The sequence below is a fragment of the Heloderma suspectum genome, chromosome 2 (assembly GCF_057233095.1).
Source record: "Heloderma suspectum isolate Gila_16-S chromosome 2, 16-S_ref, whole genome shotgun sequence".
NCBI classification, from domain to species: domain Eukaryota; kingdom Metazoa; phylum Chordata; class Lepidosauria; order Squamata; family Helodermatidae; genus Heloderma; species Heloderma suspectum.
Genome location: NC_139459.1, coordinates 206,282,876 through 206,302,411, shown reverse-complemented (window position 1 = coordinate 206,302,411; position 19,536 = coordinate 206,282,876). Strand labels below are relative to the sequence as shown.

The 19,536-nt window shown below is 45.7% G+C and overlaps 1 protein-coding gene across 4 annotated transcripts in view; it reads right to left on the bottom strand.

The window, feature by feature from the left end:
• Positions 1–19,536, bottom strand: part of LOC146353869 (ABC-type organic anion transporter ABCA8-like) — a 90,457-nt gene that overhangs the window by 36,264 nt on the left and 34,657 nt on the right. For all 4 annotated transcript variants that reach the window (XM_084837526.1, XM_084837525.1, XM_084837524.1 and 1 more), the window contains 8 exons: positions 17,353–17,443; positions 14,960–15,099; positions 14,265–14,384; positions 13,599–13,779; positions 11,688–11,851; positions 11,405–11,532; positions 7,048–7,185; positions 3,397–3,513 (listed from right to left, as the gene is read on the bottom strand). In XM_084837526.1, coding sequence (XP_084693652.1) covers positions 3,397–3,513; positions 7,048–7,185; positions 11,405–11,532; positions 11,688–11,851; positions 13,599–13,779; positions 14,265–14,384; positions 14,960–15,099; positions 17,353–17,443 — 1,079 coding nt within the window. The remainder of the gene's footprint in view (positions 1–3,396; positions 3,514–7,047; positions 7,186–11,404; positions 11,533–11,687; positions 11,852–13,598; positions 13,780–14,264; positions 14,385–14,959; positions 15,100–17,352; positions 17,444–19,536) is intronic.

Genomic DNA, 19,536 nt, shown 5'->3' with positions numbered 1-19,536 from the left:
ACCAGAGCTGAACGCAATGCTGATATTATTATTTTCTCTGACTCTCATTACCATCTCTTCCTACTCCCAGTGCAATTCTCACTTCTTTTCTGCCATGCCATGATATCCTCCTGGATAACGGTGAAACCCATTTCAAATTATTTATGAAATGTTGCTTAACGCTTATTAGTCATGAGTTCTGGTGCAGGAGATCTGGTGCCCACTTGGGTCTCAATCTACTCCCACCATGGGCACAGCATCTCTGGTTGGAGCATCCTCACAGGGCTCATTAGAGCTCTCCCATCCCTTCTATGCCTGCTATGTGTTAACAGCCTGAGGAGTCGTTAGGAGAAGTGCAATTTTGGCCTGCCAATTGCAGGCCCTCTCTTGGGTGCCCTGCTGGAGAACTCCCTGCCTGGCCAAAGATCCAGCTGCCCATGGAGCGGCTTCCCCCATCACTGCTGAATAGGTAGACTCACCACTAGAATGTGGGGCTTCTGCCCAGCTGAAATAAAAACCTTCTTCTTCAGCCAGGACAGGGAAGTGGAAGCGAGAGCAGCCAACGGCAGCCAGCCAGTCTGGACAAGCATAACAGCACCACCACCAACACCTGCTACCATGGGATTTGATCCTGGCGCAGCAGCAGCAGAGACATTGTCCATGGGAAGGGATGGCAGTCTAAGGGGTGTGGGCCAGGGATGTTTCTAGGGAGTAAACCAGGCAGCTGCCTTGGGCACCAAATGCTGAGGGTCCCAAATGACCCTCTGAAGGTGGTGGCAGTGGTGGCTGTGCGGTGGCACTCTGGCTCTCCCTAGCTGGTCCGCATCAGCAGCACACCCTCAGCTGCTAGCGCTGCTAGGAGGTCCATTTACCCCACCACTCTGGCTCTCCAGAACAGTGGGACAATTTCTAGCTACGAGGAGTTCTCAGAGTTGGCATCAGCCTGCCCATCACTCCAGGGAGCACCCAGCACAGCTCCCCAGAGCACCACCTGCCCACCTGATGCCTAACTCTGAGAGCCTCTCAGACCTGGGTATGAGGTGGGCAGACTCTCTGGGAAGCCCCGTCGGCTGCTTTCCTGTTGTGGCAAATCCTGCAGCGGAAAAAGCAACCAGCGTGAGCCTCCAGACAGCCACCCTGTTGGGTGCCGTTGCCACAGCACAGGGGTCTCCAGGTTTTCCACATTCAGAATGCCTCACTCTGTGGACCCCTCACAGCAAGCAAGGCATCGAGGAGGAGTCAGGTGGTGGCTGGGTGGCATACAGAGTGTCCAGCACAACAGGAATGGGAAAGAGAGGACTAGGAGGAGGAAGAGCTGGACGGGCAGCCGCTTTGGCAGGAACAGCAGCGGTAGCGCTTCTGCCAGGAGGTAGGAAGTGGGTAGGAGGGAGATGGCTGGTGGTGGCTGCTGCTTACGGGGCCAGGGGGAGGGTGGAGAGAAGAAGAGGAGAAGCAAAAAGGAAGAGTGGTGGTGGTTTCAGCTGCCTGAGGGGAGAAGGAGCAAGGAGAGGATGGTGTTGGTAGTTGCAGCGAGGTATGTTGTATAAGTCCGAGAAGGAGTGGAGTCTGTGGAGATCCTCCCACTCAACCCCCTGGATGCCAGTCCGTGGACCTCCATGCTTGCCCGACTCAGCATACAGCAAGTTGGGCAAGCTCGGGGATCTCTGGAGAGCAGAGTTGGGCAGCCAATGTGGGTCTCGTGAGCAATGTGCAAGGTGACAGCGGGTGAGTTCAGCTGTTCCTAGTTGCAGTTACCAGAGTTGCAGAAGAAATAGAAGAGTGAGGGGGAGGATGGTGGTGGTGGATGCTGGTGGGGGAGAAAGCGAGGAGTGAGAAGGGGGAGCGGGGCTTGATGGTGGCAGTGGTGGGGGAAAAGAGAGTGCAGCACAGTGTCTGCTTGTGGGGCACCAAAATACCACCTTTCCTAAGGTGCCCAAGTACCTCAAGATGGTCCTGGTGTGGGCTGAAATAACGCACCCAGTCAGATGCGCCCTGAATGGTAGGCTGGGTGAAGGAAGCCAGATTCCCCTTTCCTTTGTTCCTTGTTGTTGTTTTCTTTCTTTTTTGGCAACAGCACAGGCTGCACTTTGTCTTTGGGCCCAGTAAATGCCACAACCTGGCACCCCTACATGTCTAGCCCTACACTACCTCCCAGGTAGCATACTACTTGGTGGTATACTCCTGCCCTGTGGAGCCTGCCTAGGAGCTCCGGAACACAGCTGTGAGAGAGATCTGTGGACACCACCCATATTCCCCTCCAGGCCTTACTTCCTGCTTGATGCATGATTCTTAGTTCTCTGAGCATGGGTAATTAGCAGTGAAGTGAGAGGGAGGGCTGGAAGGGTCTATGGGTGGTGCACACAGATCTCCAGAGCCTAAGTATGTCATCAGATGCCCTTTTCTGGTGCTATTCCTAGGTGAGGTGTTGAGGGTACCTATAAGTGAAAGACCATTTTGGTAGCAACATCCATGCTCTCCCCTGGAAGATGCCTACTTTAGGCAGCAATCCTACGGCCACTAGTCAGCAGCTAGATGGCCGTAGGGTATGTGGTTTTCCGGGAATCAACCTTCCCCACTTCTGCGCTGTCTCACAGGCAGTGCGGAACAGCTCCGCGCTCCGCACTCAGAAGAGGAGCATGGAGCAGCCAAAATGGGGCATTCCAGGGAGCGTTCTGGGGCGGGGAAGGCAGAAATGCCGGTATGACACATCCTATATGTTGTCTGGCAGCCTCCTCCCCCGCTCCGCCTTCCAGCAGCTAGACAGCTGAAATCGGCTGTCTAGCCACAAATGCCAGGCAGAAGAAGCGTGGAGGGAACAATCCCCTCTGTGCTTCTCCTGCCCTGCATTGAATAGGCAGTTCCTCCGAGTTCGGAGGTGTCCACCTATCCCCAAAGGATTGCGCCCTTAGTGTCCTTTGGGCATCGTATAAGGAACTTCTTATTTTCCAAGGCCTTGTAAATCTTGCTGTAGTTTTAAAATCAGTTTTATTTTCTTATGTTTTATTCTCTCCTCGTTATTTTTATCTAAATTTGGAGTGTTTTTATATGAAACATCACATTTTATTTTCATGCTTTTTTAGTGTTGTTGGTTTAAACTTAATTGTTTTTATTCTGGACTGGGATATCGAGTTGGTGAAAAATTAAAATACCACTTTATTTACTTCAGTTCTGACACAATGGACTCAGGCGATTTTCCAAACTTTTAAAACATAAGACAAAAAGCTCTTAAAACCCCCAAAGCATATTGCTCATAGGCTCCCGCAATTTAATCTGGATACACCAAGGTAGCTGAGGATCATTGAACTCCTGCAGCAAACGATATACAGAGCATGAGCCCAATATCTTCATATGAGTTTAATGTTCCCAGTGTAACTGAAATCAAAGAGCTATTCACTTCAAGCACATTTCATGTTTTACCTTATAGTCATGAATACTCGTCATTGCAAAGTGTGGTGGAAAAGCAGGGAATAGCATAACAGCTCCAATGATGTATACGTGAGAAAAATAAAACCACATTGCTTCATGGTTAAAGTCCTGGGGAATGAATCAGAAAAATAAAAGTTATAATCACTTTGTGACTCTGTGTGTGTGTGTGTGTGTGTGTGTGTATATATATAAAATCAGTAATTAATCTTTATGCTTGGTTAGTTGAGAAAAAATAGAAATACAATTTAAAGATAATAAAGAAAAGTTGTTTAGTGTAATTCTTCAAGTGACCATCTATGCAGTTACACTTATGGGTTCCATGCATGCACACAGCTTTCTTCGGGAAACTTCTCAAACTAGGCTAGAGTTTTGCTAGGCACATCCCACCCTCCCACCCTCCATGTGCACACTGAAGGGAGTGTGGCTCTCGCCTTCCTGCTTAGTCCCATTTCTGACAGCCATTTATTTAATTTTATTTATTTATTACATTTCTAATCTGCCCAATAATGTTCTCTGGGTGGTTTACAAACAGTTAAAAAACTGAAATGCCATAGAAAAGTTAAAAATATAAAATAGAGTACAAATATTTAAAATAATAAAAGACAGTATTGTCAGGATTCCCTTTTGCCTAAGGGTGGACGAAAGTCCCTTACCTGGTCCCGCAGCTTGCTTCGCGGTGGGGGGGAGGCGCTTCGGTTCTCCCCCCGAAGTTCAGGCCGGGGGGGAGGCGCCCCGCCCGAAATTCAGGCCGGGGAGGAGCGCCCCGTCTTCCCGGCCGCGAAATAAAAAAGTAAATTTTAAAAAAAACCCCCACACATACGTGATAGGCTACGTAACAATTTACGTAGCCTATCACGGCTAGATTTCCAAAGTCAGCCATGATAGGCTACGTCAATCGTTACGTAGCCTATCATGGGTGACTTTGTAAAGAAAAAAAAAGCACGTGCGCAAATGGCGGCGCCCATGGGCGCTGCCATTTGCATTCCTTGTTTGGGCAGGGGTAGTCTACGTAAAGATTTATGTAGACTACGGCGAAAATAAGGTCAACACAAATAGCATTGCCCTTATTTTCGCTGTAGTCTACGTAAATCTTTACGTTGACTACCCGGGCCCAAATAAGGAACGCAAATGGCGGCGCCCATGGGCACCGCCATTTGCGTACGCACTTGTTTTTTTTTTTCAAAGTCACCCGTAATAGGCTACGTAACGATTTACGTAGCCTATCATGGCTGACTTTGGAAATCTAGTCATGAGAGGCTACACAAATCGTTACGTAGCCTATCACGTGTGTGTGGTTTTTTTTAACTTTACTTTGTAATGGCGGTGGCGGCAGCCGGTCGGAAGACCGGCCGCCACCCCCGCCCCCGCTGAAACGCCGCCGGGACCCGCTGCCGAGAGGGACATTCGAAGGAGGTAAGTCCCATCCTGGGGGGGGGGGGGGGCGGGGGGCGGAGAATTTAACCACCAATTTCGGGGGGCCGAATGCGTTGGCATTCGGCCTCCCGGAGATTCGTGGAGAAATTCTCCGCCATCCCTACGTCATCTCAGCCCTGCTGAGAACTCCAATTGCCAAATCAACACTCAGACAAGAGGCTGCATTTCCAAGGTTTTAATTCCATTTAAATGAGGGATATAGATGCAAACTGCTAGAGACTCACAGACTAAAGGAGAAGTGTTCAAGGAGTTCAAAGGGGAGCTACAAAAGCTGGTCTCCGTGTGGGAAAAAGGTGGCAAACTCTCTTAACTTAAGGGGTGGGAGGGGAAGATCTCCCCCTCTCCCGTGACACCTCTAGGCGCAGCTGTTGACAAAGAGCCAATCGGGCAGAGTGCCTAAGCTCAGCCCCTGCGATTTCCCACTTGTGCCTGCATCTGCACTTTGCGTCTAAGAGTTCAAGTTGTCCTTCCCTCGCCTCCCCCTGTTCGCTAGCACTCACAGGGATGTGTGAAGGAAGGGAGGGCCTCTCCGTCCAGCTGTGCCTCTGAAGCCTGGGAAAGTTCCTCCCCCACATGTTGCAGCTCTTCCTCAGAATCTGAACTGCTCTGACACTCTATATGCTCAGAGGCAACCCTGACAAGTATAATGTAAGACAATAAACAGCACAGGAATCGATAAAACAGCCATAAAAATGGCAGCTATATATAGAAAGCAAGAGCAGAAACACAGGCACAACAGGACCTGCAGTGGGAAAGGAAGGTGGTTGTGTGATTGCACCGATGACCATTAAAAGAACTACATTAACAGGTAAGCAACCTGTTTTTCCTCTTTGTGGTCTTAGTTCCAAACAGCGGCAGAGTAGCAAGCTCACTTACTGGATGTGTGGTAGGTCCCAAAAGGCCAGGGATCAGAGCAGAGCCTTTGCAAAAGAAGCATCTGTTCTACTCCTGACATCAAGCCAAGAGCGGCAGATGAATGTTGAGGGATGGGATGAATGGCAGCATAGCTGAGGTCCACCACAGCAACAGCCTAGAAGGAAGCTGTAGAAGTGGCTGGTGGAGTGAGCCCTGACCTTTTCCAGAGCTGGGAGTTTCCCCAGCTGGTAACCGAGGGGGACAGTCAAGGACACCCAGTTGGAGAAGCACTGGGTGGAGACTGGCTTTCCCTTATTGGAACCCTCATAACAAAGGAACAGCTGTAGGCTTTGCTTGAAGTTCCCAACCCTAACCTTAAAAATAGCTGGGTAGGATATGGGCCACAGACACTGTACGCCCCAGCCGTGGGCTGCTAAGGTTTGGAGGTGCTGAGATAGACCCAGGTTTGCTTACAAGGAGCCTTTATTGAGTACTTACAGCACACAGGCGTACCCAATGGTTGGATCAGACAGCTTCTCTGAACCCAGAGCCATGGGGTAAAATGGGTTTTATACCATACATGTCAGCAGTGAGGCATCAAGACCGCAGCAAGTGTTAACTAGCGTTCATCTGCAACTTTCCCAGCATAGGCTAACGGTGCTTGTTCAGAGGGAAAACAATCAGAACTTCCCAGCACAGCCACCTGTAACTCAGCACAAATATAGCCTCACTTCTTAGGCACATCCTAGGCCCTGATAAGATACTAGCCTTAGTTAGCATGGAACGTGCTGAGGTCACGCTATCGACCTTTGACTCGTCTCACATGCTCAGAGGCCCACTGGGAAGGAAATTGCACTTATAACAAACCTAAGCAAAGCATTATGGATTTCTAGGCCCCTCTAAAACTACAGGTGACTTGGTTACAGGGCTGGGGCCATTACAGACACCTCCTGAATTCCACCCCTGCATCCTTCTCCTCGCATCTAGTGAATAGGGCATGAGCCTTGTGGGAAGAGAAGCAGAAGGAAATCAGTGGAGTCTTCTGGGGCAAAGCGGCAGGACCTATCTGCATTTGTTAATATGGATCTTTATGAAATCTGTACTTATTACGACTCTTGATTCTTGGAGAGAACAATGAAAGAAAACATCTGAATGTCCTATTAGAATGATGGATCAAGAGCCCTTTCAACTAGAACAAATTACAGTTTTTGTTTAAAAAATGGATGTCCCCACATTTTAATATATGTTTACAATCCACGTTGAATCCTTTAAAAAAGAATATATTTGTATATTGCCTTCTTTTCCACCACCACACACTAGAAACACTTCTTATGGTCCAGCTGAAACACTTACGCCTAGAAGTGCTTCACTCCAGATTCGAAGACGGGCAGTAGAATTAAACATTTGCAGAAGTGCGTTGCTGATGATGTTGACAAGCACTGGAAAGCAATTAGTGACTTCCATGTGGCACATAAGTGTGAACCTGTATTTCTGAAGCAAAGCAAGACATGGGACAGAAGTCAGAACTTAAGTGACTCAGTGAAGGGAGCGCTGAGAAAGCAGCAGCCAGTAGACAAAGCAGGAAATCAGAATTTACACAATAATTGCTTTTTACTGAACACCAGTTTACAAAGAACCATGAGATGCACTTTCTTTGAAGTTTGTAGCAAGTGCAATAAAATGCCTTTAATGAGTTGGGGGTGGTGGTGGTGGTACTGATATTTATTTTTTTCTGTCATTTTAATGACCAAGCAAGAATCCTCTGTTGACTGTATCATCTGAATAGTAAAGGCTGAATAGGAAGGCATTTCAAGTGCCTGTCCCATAACTGCACCTTAAAGCTGAGCATGCTCATTTCCCAGGGGCTCCATAAGAAGACCAGGGGCGCGGGGGGGGTTGCAATCAGTAGATAGTTATGCATCTAATCTTTTGGATGTGGAGTCTGTTGTTGTTGTTCACTCATTCAGTTGTGTCCGACTCTTCCTGACCCCATGGACCATAGCACGCCAGGCCTTCCTGTCCTGCGCTCTCTCCCGGAGCGTGCTCAAGTTCATATTCATTGCATCGGTGATGCTATCTAGCCATCTCATCCTCTGCCGTCCCCTTCTCCTTTGGCCTTCAGTCTTTCCCAGCATCAGGGTCTTTTCCAGGGAGTTTTCTCTTCGCATTAGGTGGCCAAAATATTGGAGCTTCAGCTTCATTATCTGTCCTTCCAATGAGCACTCAGGGTTGATTTCCTTTAGGATGGACTGATTTGACCTCCTTGCAGTCCAGGGCACTCGTAAGAGTCTTCTCCAGCACCACAGTTCGAAAGCATCAATTCTTCGGCGCTCAGCCTTCCTTATAGTCCAGCTCTCACAGCCATACATTACTACTGGGAAAACCATAGCTTTGATTAGACGGACCTTTGTCGGCAAGGTGATGTCTCTGCTTCTTACTATGCTGTCTAGGTTGGCCATAGCTTTCCTCCCAAGGAGCAAGCGTCTTTTAATTTCATGGCTACAGTCACCATCTGCGGTGATCTTGGAGCCCAAGAAAGTAAAATCTGTCACTGCTTCCATTTCTTCCCCTTCTATATGCCAGGAAGTGATGGGGCCAGATGCCATGATCTTAGTTTTTTTAATGTTGAGTTTCAAACCAGCTTTTGCACTCTCCTCTTTCACCCTCAACAAGAGGCTCTTTAGATCCTCTTCGTTTTCTGCCATTAGGGTGGTATCGTCTGCATATCGGAGGTTGTTGATAATTCTCCCAGCAATCTTAATTCCAACCTCTGATTCATCCACCCCGGCATTTCTCATGATGTACTCTGCATATAAGTTAAATAAGCAGGGTGACAATATGCAGCCTTGTCGTACTCCTTTCCCAGTTTTGAACCAATCGGTTGTTCGATGTCTGGTTCTTACTGTTGCTTCTTGACCCTCGTACAGGTTTCTCAGGAGACAGGTAAGGTGGTCTGGTACTCCCATCACTTTAAGAATTTGCCACAGTTTGTTGTGATCCACACAATCAAAGGCTTTAGCGTAGTCAATGAAGCAGAAATAGACGTTTTTCTGGAATTCTCTTGCTTTCTCCATGATGCAGCGAATGTTGGCGATTTGATCTCTAGTTCCTCTGCCTCTTCTAAACCCCGCTTGTACTTCCGGTAGTTCTCGGTTCGCATTCTGCTGAAGCCTAGCTTGTAGGATTTTGAGCATCACCTTGCTGGCATGTGAAATGAGCGCAATGGTGCGGTAGTTGGAACACTCTTTGGCGTTGCCCTTCTTTGGAATTGGAATGTAAACTGACCTTTTCCAGTCTTGTGGCCACTGTTGAGTGTTCCAGATTTGTTGGCATATTGAATGCAGCACTTTAACAGCATCATCTTTTAGGATTTTAAATAGCTCGGCTGGAATACTGTCATCTCCGCTAGCTTTGTTGTTACTAATGCTTCCTAAGGCCCACTTGACTTCACTCTCTAGGATGTCCAGCTCAAGTTCAGTGACCGCACTATCATGGCTATCAGGGACATTCAGATCTTTCCTGTATAGTTCTTCTGTGTATTCTTGCCACCTCTTCTTAATCTCATCTGCTTCTGTTAGGTCCCTGCCTTCTTTGTCCTTTATCATGCCCGTCTTTGCACAAAACGTTCCCTTGAGATCTCCAATTTTCTTGAAGAGATCTCTAGTCTTTCCCATTCTGTTGTTTTCCTCGATTTCTTTGCATTGTTCATTTAAGAAGGCCTTCTTGTCTCTCCTTGCTATTCTCTGGAACTCTGCATTCAGTTGGGTATATCTTCCCCTTTCTCCCTTGCTTTTCGCTTCCCTTCTTTCCTCAGCTACTTGTAAAGCCTCATCAGACAGCCACTTTGCTTTCTTGCATTTCTTTTTCTTTGGGATGGATTTCGTTGCTGCCTCCTGAACAATGTTATGGACCTCCGTCCATAGTTCCTCAGGCACTCTGTCTATCAGGTCTAATCCCTGAAATCTATTCCTCACCTCCACTGTATATTCATCAGGGATATGATTTAGGTCATACCTGAACGGTTTAGTGGTTTTCCCGACATTCTTCAATTTAAGCCGAAATTTTGCAAGAAGCAGCTCATGATCTGAGCCACAGTCAGCTCCAGGTCTTGTTTTTACTGACTGTATGGAGCTTCTCCATCTTTGGCTGCAAAGGACATAATCAATCTGATTTCGATATTGACCATCTGGTGACATCCATGTGTAGAGTCGCCTCTTGTGCTGTTGGAAAAGAGTGTTTGCTATGATCAGCATGTTCTCTTGGCAAAACTCTATTAGCTTTTGTCCTGCTTCATTTTGTACACCAAGGCCATGCCTGCCTGTTATCCCAGTGATTTCTTGACTTCCTACTTTAGCATTCCAATCCCCTATGATGAAGAGGACATCTTTTTTGGGTGTTAGTTCTAGAAGGTGTTGTAGGTCTTCATAGAACCGATCAACCTCAGCTTCTTCGGCCTCAGTGGTTGGGGCATAGACTTGAATTACTGTGATGTTGAATGGTTTGCCTTGGATTCGTACTGAGATCATTCTATCATTTTTAAGATTGTACCCCAATACTGCTTTTCCCACCCTTTTGTTGACTATGAGTGCTACTCCATTTCTTCTAAGGGATTCTTGCCCACAATAGTAGATATGATGGTCACCTGAATTAAATTCGCCCATGCCTGTCCATTTTAGTTCGCTGATTCCCAAGATGTCGATGTTCAATCTTGCCATCTCATGTTTGACCACCTCCAGCTTACCTTGATTCATTGATCTGACATTCCAGGTTCCTAAACAATATTGTTCTTTACAGCATCGGATTTTCTTTTCACCGCCAGACACATCCACAGCTGAGTGTCCTTTCGGCTTTGGCCCAGCCGCTTCACTCTTTCTGGCGCTACTTGGAAATACCCTCTGCTCTTCCCCAGTAGCATATTGGACACCTTCCGACCTGAGGAGCTCATCTTCCGGCGTCATCTCTTTTAGCCTTGTGATACGTTCCATGGGATTTTCTTGGCAAGAATACTGGAGTGGGTTGCCATTTCCTTCTCCAGTGGACCACATTTTGTCAGAACTCTCTGCCATGACCTGTCCGTCTTGGGTGGCCCTGCACGGCATAGCTTATGGCTTCACTGAGTTACGCAAGCCCCTTCGCCACAACAAGGCAGTGATCCATGAAGGGGATGTGGAGTCTGCTCCATTCTAAAAGCTTTGGTCAGTGGCTAAAGCACAACTAATCCTAACAAAATAAAATCTTATCAGTCAATCATCACTGCAATTCCTTCACCCTTTGCCAGCTTCCTTATAGCTTACTTCTTTACAGTAGTATAAATGCCACTGCAGCTATTGTATTGTGGAAGGTATCTGTTATGTTCTCCCTTTGGTTTTCTTTCCTACAGACATTTTAGAGTGTAGGTCTAGAGAAATCTTTTTCTTCTTGTTATGACTCTCTGTGAAGTTTTTTGAACATAGATGGCACTATAATTATCATAATCCTCAACTTGCTTTTCTTGGGGGGTGAGGTTATCTTCTACTGCAGCCTCCCCTAACCTGGTGCCCTCCACAGATGTTTCAGACTTCAATTCCGTTCGGCCCCAGCCAGCATCACCAATGGTTAGGAATCTTGGGAGTTGTAGTCCAAAACAACTGGAGCCACCAGGTTTGGGTAGGCTAATTTATTGGATATCTTCATCCTTTCTCCAAAAAGGAGTAAAATAACTGAAAGTTACCTTGTCTTGAAGGGCTACTTTTATAGCCCCATTGTGTACTAGCTGGTCACTGACGTTGCTGCCGGAGACGACTTCCAACAGGATATTCTGATTTTTCACTGCATGGATAAAATGGTCAATGCTTGCACCTGGTAAAAGAGCAAGATGTCTTGAGGGGATGATCAGAGGTTTATGGCCAAATCTTTACTTCCCAAAGAAATGGCGAAGTACCAAAATGAAGCATAAGACAGAATGTAAATAATTCTGATGAAAGAATGTCTCACGATTCTGTTCTGTACCTTACCTGTATCATTAAGGATCAGAAGTCCACTGGATCCTGTGAAGGACTGCTTTCCTGGCTCAAAATACATGCTAGGATGAAGCTCTGCATAACGCAGATTCAACCAAATATTAACTGATATTAACTGACTGAGAAAAGGTGCTAGGATAATTCCACAAAGAAGCAAACTGTAATGAAGAAAAGATACCAATTAAGCACAGGAGGGAGATGACATTTGGCCAGATGCATTATACTGAATCTATAAGGTGAAGCACAAGGAGAGACACAGTGCCTGCAGCAAAAGCAACCTTTATCAGTTATAACACTTGAACCTCAGAGAGGCTAGCTGAGGGATGTCACGACTGCCCGACTTAGTCCAGGAGGCTGGCGAAATCCCCACACCTGGGCCCTGCTCACTGAACTCCAGGGCACTGACAGACCCGGTCGACGAGTGCCCTGGAGCTTGCCGAGCAGCCGGGAACAGCTCAGACTTGTCACCATGTGTGCCCCAGTTGCAAGACTGGCTGGGGCATGCAGAGTGTCTTCTTCTCCTCCTCCTGGCCAGTAGGCTGTCCTTGACAGCTGACGGAGCCTTGGTTGGCACTAGGAAAGTCACGTGCACCTTCCCAGATGCTCCCCACCCTCACCCAGGCCCCATCCCGGTAGCACCCGCCATTTTGCCAACTTGTTTTTTTTACAAAAAAAGGGAGCTAAAAAAACTGTGCATATTTAAATATGCGCACATTTGACCTGGGAAAGCTTAATCTGCATAATATTAGAGGCATTATACCTCTAATATTGTGTAGATTACGCTTTCCCCAGCCCCAATAAGTGCATATTTAAATATGTTCAGGGTTTTTTTAACTCTCTTTTTGTGTAAAAAAACAAGTCGGCAAAATTGCGGGCACTCACCGGATGGGGCACAGGGTTACTGTGGGAGGTTCACCAAGCTCATGGGGGCTCAAGCTCAGGTCCGGGGGGGCTTGAGCAGGGGCAGAGCTTCAGTGGGCACCTGCCGATCCTGGACAGGGGTGGGTTCCAACAGACATGGGATAGCTACCTGTTACATTCTAATCATTCAAGTGTAATTAGAGTCTTTTACATTAAAGCATGTAAAAGTGTCCTACCATTGCTTTTAAGTAGCTTTGAGGAGGTGCAGAGCAAAGCAGCTGCTATCCAGCTCTGCTGAGGTCTTCCCCTGCTGTGCTATAGTGCATTGTTCAGGGAGCAGAAGGGCTAATCCTAAAAGGCAGCTTGTTCAAGGGAAGATCTATGCATTCACACAGTGCTTTTGGGGAGAGAGGTTCAGCTGAATGCCCTTTTGGTTCTTTTCAGCTCTATGTTCCTATGAAACCAATCTTCTCATATGCAAAACAAATATGGTGTTGTAGTTACACCCTTATTATGTCACTTCTATGGCAATGTAATATTTCAGATACCAAACCTAGTTTTCCCCAATGTATCTTAGGGCCAAACTGCATGGAAAGCATTAGGAAACAAGTATATTTTTCCTTTATTTCATAACAGGCTGGGAGAGGGGCAATTTCACCGTTTTGCCGAGACCACAGCATGTTAATCTGACAATCAAGTATGACTTGGGCTGGATCTACACTAGTGCTTCTTATCGGTACTGAAGGGCACCGATAACTGTTGGGACACATTACACATTCCATATACTGCTTTTCTAGCATTATTTCTTGCTTTTTATTCCGTATTATCCAAAATACTGTAGCGGATGTCATTGCGTGCGCTATGAGGTATAAATACGCCAGAGGCATATAGCATCATCACGATCAATATGTATCAATATGACACGAGGTGTAGATCTGGCCCTGTAGTTTGGCCCTCATTCCACAAACAGCCTGTAATCTCAACATGCTTTAAACCTGGAGATTTCAGAGACTAAAATGCATAAATAAATGACTTGGCACTCACAGGGATCCCCAGACTTTGCCCTCGCGCTTGAGGTTTAAAAAGTGCATTTTTGCCATGGCACAGACTTGCTGTCTCCAGAGTTTGGTGCCCCTCATTGTTGCCTTCCCTGTGTCCGAGAGCAAGAGCAGATCTTGTTCCTTCTCACCCTTTCCCACTTGCTCTCTTTGAAGAACTCCATAACCTAAGACAATTTCAAAGTGCAAAATCAGAACTCTGGTATCAGCCTAGGGAGCATCTGCCTGCTTGTCCAAACTCTGTCCTGACCTTTCCCCCTCCCTTCTGACCCCTTCCCCCTATTCTCCTTGCTGCTGTTGGATAATAGGAACAAGTCTGCTTGCTTCCAGACACTAGGGGGTGATAGAGAACTTGTTGCATGGCCAACAGTGGTTGTCTAGCTCATCTCCTTGCTGGCTGGAGCCATACACTGGCTCTAGCCTCGAAGACTAAATGCTGTGTTGCCATGTTTTCTCTGTATATAAGGCAACTGTGCTGTAAGTCACAGCAGAATTTCCAGCAACTGCCACCACTACCACACAATCTCTCTCCTGTCTCTGAAAGACCATCGAAAGTCCCTCTCATTCTCCATATTTATGGTCCCAAACTCACATTTTCTCAGCTACAGCCGGAAGCATTGCTGGAAGGCACATTATTTGGACAAAACTTTACCTTCTTCATCAATTGTTTCATTTCCCTCCAGCTTCAAGAAGACATCTTCCAGAGTTGTCATAGTAACCCCATAATTAATAATTCCTAGGTCTTTCTGGCCATCCATGTCACAGAACAGATCTACATGACAGGGGGAGAAAAGCCCACATGCCTAGCTGTGATTTACCCTTCTACTTTAAGGTGAGGATTTCAAAGCCCCATAATAGCCTTGTGAAATTCCATATAAGGAGTTTAGGAAGACTAACATTTTAGGGGGGGGCACACCTTGTGCCTACTTTCATGTCTTTTTGGTGCCAAAGAGTTTTTGTTCTTTTCCCCAAGCCTTAAAAAAAAAAGAAAAGATTTCAGTATTGTAATCTTGCCTTTTACTGTAGTATTACCATTGTGGTGTTTCACTCTGCGAAAATGTATTCTTATGGCTCTTTGTATTATCTGATCATTACCACAATATGTTAAACTCTGGTGTGATATGGCTGTTCTGCATTACGGTATGTTTCTGCTGTTATTGAATGGTGCTTTAAACTCTTATTTTAATGTGTTCTAATCTGTAGGTTGCTGAGAGAACTTCAGTTACTGGGCAACTGATAAATGGAGTAAGTAAATAAATAAATAAAATGTAAGGTACCGCTCAACTAATTGGACACTTAGAGATGATAGTATGATATTTATTGTTACTTATTTAAATTGATAATTACCTGGAAATTTATCCACATTATGTAAGGGCAGTGTATAACACAGTTCATTTTCATGTTGTCCTGATAATTTGGCAGCAGGGATGTAGCATTTGACCAGGGATGTTGTTCTCTCAGAGTCACAAAACTCATTTACATGCATCCTGTTCATATTAAAAAATACTTTTAGACACACACCAATGGCCAAGTCTTGCACTAATTCATTTCAAATGTTCTCTGAATAAGGCTTCCAAGATCTGGTCCCGACCCACGATTGTCTCAGTAGCACAACAGGAGCACATTATTCCAGTAGTGCCTAAAGCAATTTCCAATTTTTATAAGATAATGGACAGAAGAACTAAATAAACTGTGAATTAAAACTGTGGGAGTTCTGCTGAATATAGCAGCCCAGTGTTTAGACCTCCTTTCTTTCCTGGATCATGTAGTAATGAAACATATTTAAAAAACAATATAAACAACTTAAACCCAGTATAAAAACCTCAATTCATATGAAATCAAAATACAGTTTCACTATGGGAAACAACACGATCTCATCTTTCATCCGCTTCCAAAGACCTGGGTTATAGAGATACACCCTGATTTGATGATGGGTACACCACTATGCCCTAAGGCACAAGATGCACCACAAAGGGAAGAGAACTCCACAACCTCGGGGCCACCACAAAAAGGGCCTTCTGTGCACCACTGTGTGGCAAACCTCAGGAGTTGGAGGGATTGATAACAGGGCCTCCCCTGCTGATCTTAGCACCTGGACTGGTCTATAGGGAAGGAAGCTCTCTTTCAGATATTTTGGAACCAAGTTGTTTAGGGCTTTATATGTTGACAACAGCATCTTGAAATGGGCTTGGAAGAAAATTGGCAGTCAGTGCAGATCCTTTAGGACTGGCACCATCCGACTTCTACCAGTGCTACCTGTCATCATCCAGGCTGCTACATTCTGCACCAGTTGTAGCTTCCAAACATCTTCAAGGGTAGCCCCATGTAGATTGCATTGCAATAGTCCAATTTGGCAGTTATCAAAGCATGGGTCTTTCTGTGAAGTCTGTGGGGAGAGTGTTGTCATCTCAAACTGAGTAAATATTGAATTCCTCAGGCATCCCTTCCAGTTTGGTCTCCACATTGACAGTATCAATTGATATAACTTCAGCAGCTGTTTCATCACAATAGACTCTTTTCAGCTTGTACAGCCTGAGGATATGGACAGGATTCTCAGAAGTGTGAGTGATCCTATACGATGACCCTTGGCCATCAAGCAAGATTGAGCACCCCTATTTCAAACTGTCACCCCATCCCTAATCTAGGGATGTTAGAGAAATCCGCTGCGGATTCAAATGAGGCCGGATCCCAAAGAAAATCCAGAATCCGCAGCAGATTGGCCCCACTTACCTCCGCTCCATAAGGATTCCATACGGGACAGCACTCGGCTGCTTGCTCAGCCGGAGCCGTTCTCCTCTGCGCTGATCGCCATTAAAAAAAAAAGGTGATTGGCACGATGTGCCCATAGGCTTATACGCAAGATTCACAGCTCTATTTTGCATATAAGTCTATGGGCACACCCTGCTGATCGCCTTTAAAAAAAAAAAGGCGATCGGCAGGATGTGCCCATAGACTTATATGCAAAATAGAGTCATGAATCTTGCGTATAAGTCTATGCAGACTTACACGCAAAATAGACTTATATGCAAAATAGAGCCGTGAATCTTGCATATAAGCCTATGGATACATAGACTTATATGCAAGATTCACAGCTGTATTTGCATATAAGTCTGTGGGCACATCCTGCCGATTGCCATTTTTTAAAAAATGGTGATTGGCATGGAGGAGAACAGCTCCAGCCACCCAGATAAGTGGCCCTCAAGCTGGGTGGCTCCGCAGAATCCTCATGGAGCAGACCTGCTCCAGAGGATTCCGGGGGCAGGAGGGAAAAATAGACCGCCTCCCCTCCCCAGGTGGATTCCCCACTAGAACGGATGGTGGGGAATCCGTACATCCCTACCCTAATCTGAGGAGGCCCTTCTGCATGTCTCACCACCATGTACAAGAGGGAATTTTCTGTTATGTCACCAAGTACATGGAATTTCCTTTCCTGGAAGGTTTGTCTGTTTCCCTCTTCAACAATGTTTTTTTCTTTCTTTCTCTGACTTCGCATTGGTTTTTAACTTTTATTTGTTGCCTTTTTGTATATTGTTCTGATTACTGATTTGATCATTGCTGCTTTTTACTGATGTAGGAAACTCTGAGAATTTCCATTTTGGAAATGGAAAGGAAGGATATAATCCTCCAATGATTGAATAAAACAAATAAACAATAAATATATGTACCTGCATAGCACTAATAGGAATAAACAGTACTATTAGAAAACAGATAGAAGCACAAGAGTGCCTAACTGTAAGTACCTCAAATGATAGCCGATGCCCCATTTTTTCTTCAAGAACAAAGACGAACCAACACATGTCAGTCTGCCATGCGAGATAAAAGCTTTTCGGTCTAGAGAGAAAGAGAACAGCAAAAAAAGTGTCAGATATTTATTTATTTATGTATTTATTTATTAAATTTATCAATCACCCATCTGGCCGGTCACCCAGCCACTCTGGGCGATGTACAACAATAAATACAGTTTATACAATAAAAATTCTCATTCAGTAGATATCTCATTCAGTAGAAAGGAACTCTCTTTGCCAAATGTCCGTCATCAACTGGCAGTACCAGAAGGGAAGCTCCAGTGGTGGATCATTTAGAAGGGGAAATGCAGAAAAGAAAATGAAATCCATAGAAGCTGGCTTGTATCAAATGACCCTGCTTCTGTACACATGACTCAGGGCTGGTTGTTATATATACACATAAAAATCGGCAAGCTGTACAAGTGTCACAGCAGGTCTTGCAAACAAAAGTATTTCTTGCAGGTAGGCTGAGCCAGCATAACGAAGTGGTTCAGTGTTGAATGTAGGTGTCCCAATTTGGGTTTCCAGCCCTTCTATTAATTTATTACTAACATTTATACGCCACCGTTTTTGCTAAAAAAAAAAAACCATCAAGGCAGCAGACAACAATTTAAAACCATAAAACCATAGAACACGAAGACATAAAAGACATTAAAACAATTAAAAGGTTAAACGGCTAAATTAAAGAGATGTGTCTTCACGCACATTCTGAAAGTCACAAGAATTGTGAGCCAATTGTAATTCCTGAGGGAGTGCATTCCACAGTTTGGGAACAACAGAGGGAAAAGTCCTTTCCCAGTATGCTTGAGGAACAGGCCTCTGTGGGTAACGCTACCCTCAGGAGAGCCTCTTCTGCAGATCTCAATAACTGGGTAGGTTCATAACAAGACAGGCAGTCCCCTAGATAGCCAGGTCCTAAGCCATTTAGGGCTTTAAAGTTTAAAACCAACACCTGGAACTGACCCTGAAAACCAATTGGCAACCAGTGCAGATCTCACTACTGCATTTTGTATTGACTGAAGCTGCTGGGAGCCCCACACAGAGTGCATTGCAGTAGTGCTGGCAGGTTGCTTGGCCAGAATGCCAGAGAAACACTTCACCCCAATATGCTGTGTGACTGTCACTTTAAGAAATTCAGCTTAGTATGGATTAAGTGAAGGCTTGGAGAACTTAGGAGACCAGGTGAATGGAAAAGTATTTAGCAAGCGATTTTTCTACGAGGCCATTAGCATTTGGTCCCCGCCTGGGACAGAGATTTAGTGGAATGATTTCACCAATCAGCACTGGAGCAAGTGCCTCACAATTAGGCTGGAATTTTTTAGTTGCTGCCTCACAGGAGTTTGGAATTGGATATGAAGTGAACGCGCCTCCAGGCAAAGAATCATTCCTCCAGGTTGTTGCATAATTCTTGACAAGTGCAGTGATCGAGTGAGGATTCCCCACCTTCAAGCACCAGTCTGAAGGAAGTGTGGTTTTGATCCAGGGATGGATGGACTCACCACCATCTGGTTTTGCTGGGCGTTTGCCAAGTTGCCACCTGCTCCTCCCAGACCCATTTGCCAAGCTTCTGCGCTCCCCTGGACCAGCTCACCAAGTCGCCGCACCCCTGGTGAGCGGATCCAATAGACGCCCATCTTATTAGTGATCTGCCATTTTGCATAAAAATGGTGGCTGAGGGATTTCCTGGAATTTAATGTGCAAATGGTGGCCGTAAAGGCATGATTTACACAACATTACAGGAGTGAATGGGCCATTTACACCGGTAATGTTGTGTAAATGGTCCTTCACGGCTGCCAGTAAGGACCGAAACCACTGCAAAACAGTGGTCCTGGGCCCAGCCACACTAAGCAATCCAGAAGGATATCATGGTCAATGGCACTGAAAGATGCCAAGAGGTCCAGAAGAACTAATAGGCCATCCAACTCTTTCCCCCATCCAAGTCTGACCATAGATCATCCCCCAAGGTGACCACAGCAGTCTCAGTCCCATATCCTGGCTGAAATTTAAATGTGAATTTAAATGTGCCCATATAATCAGTGTTATCCATATGTGTCACCTATAAGCTCACTGTGTGACCTTAGCCAAACTGCAATCTCTCACAGACTAGCTTACCTCACAGGGTTGATGCCCATCTAAAAT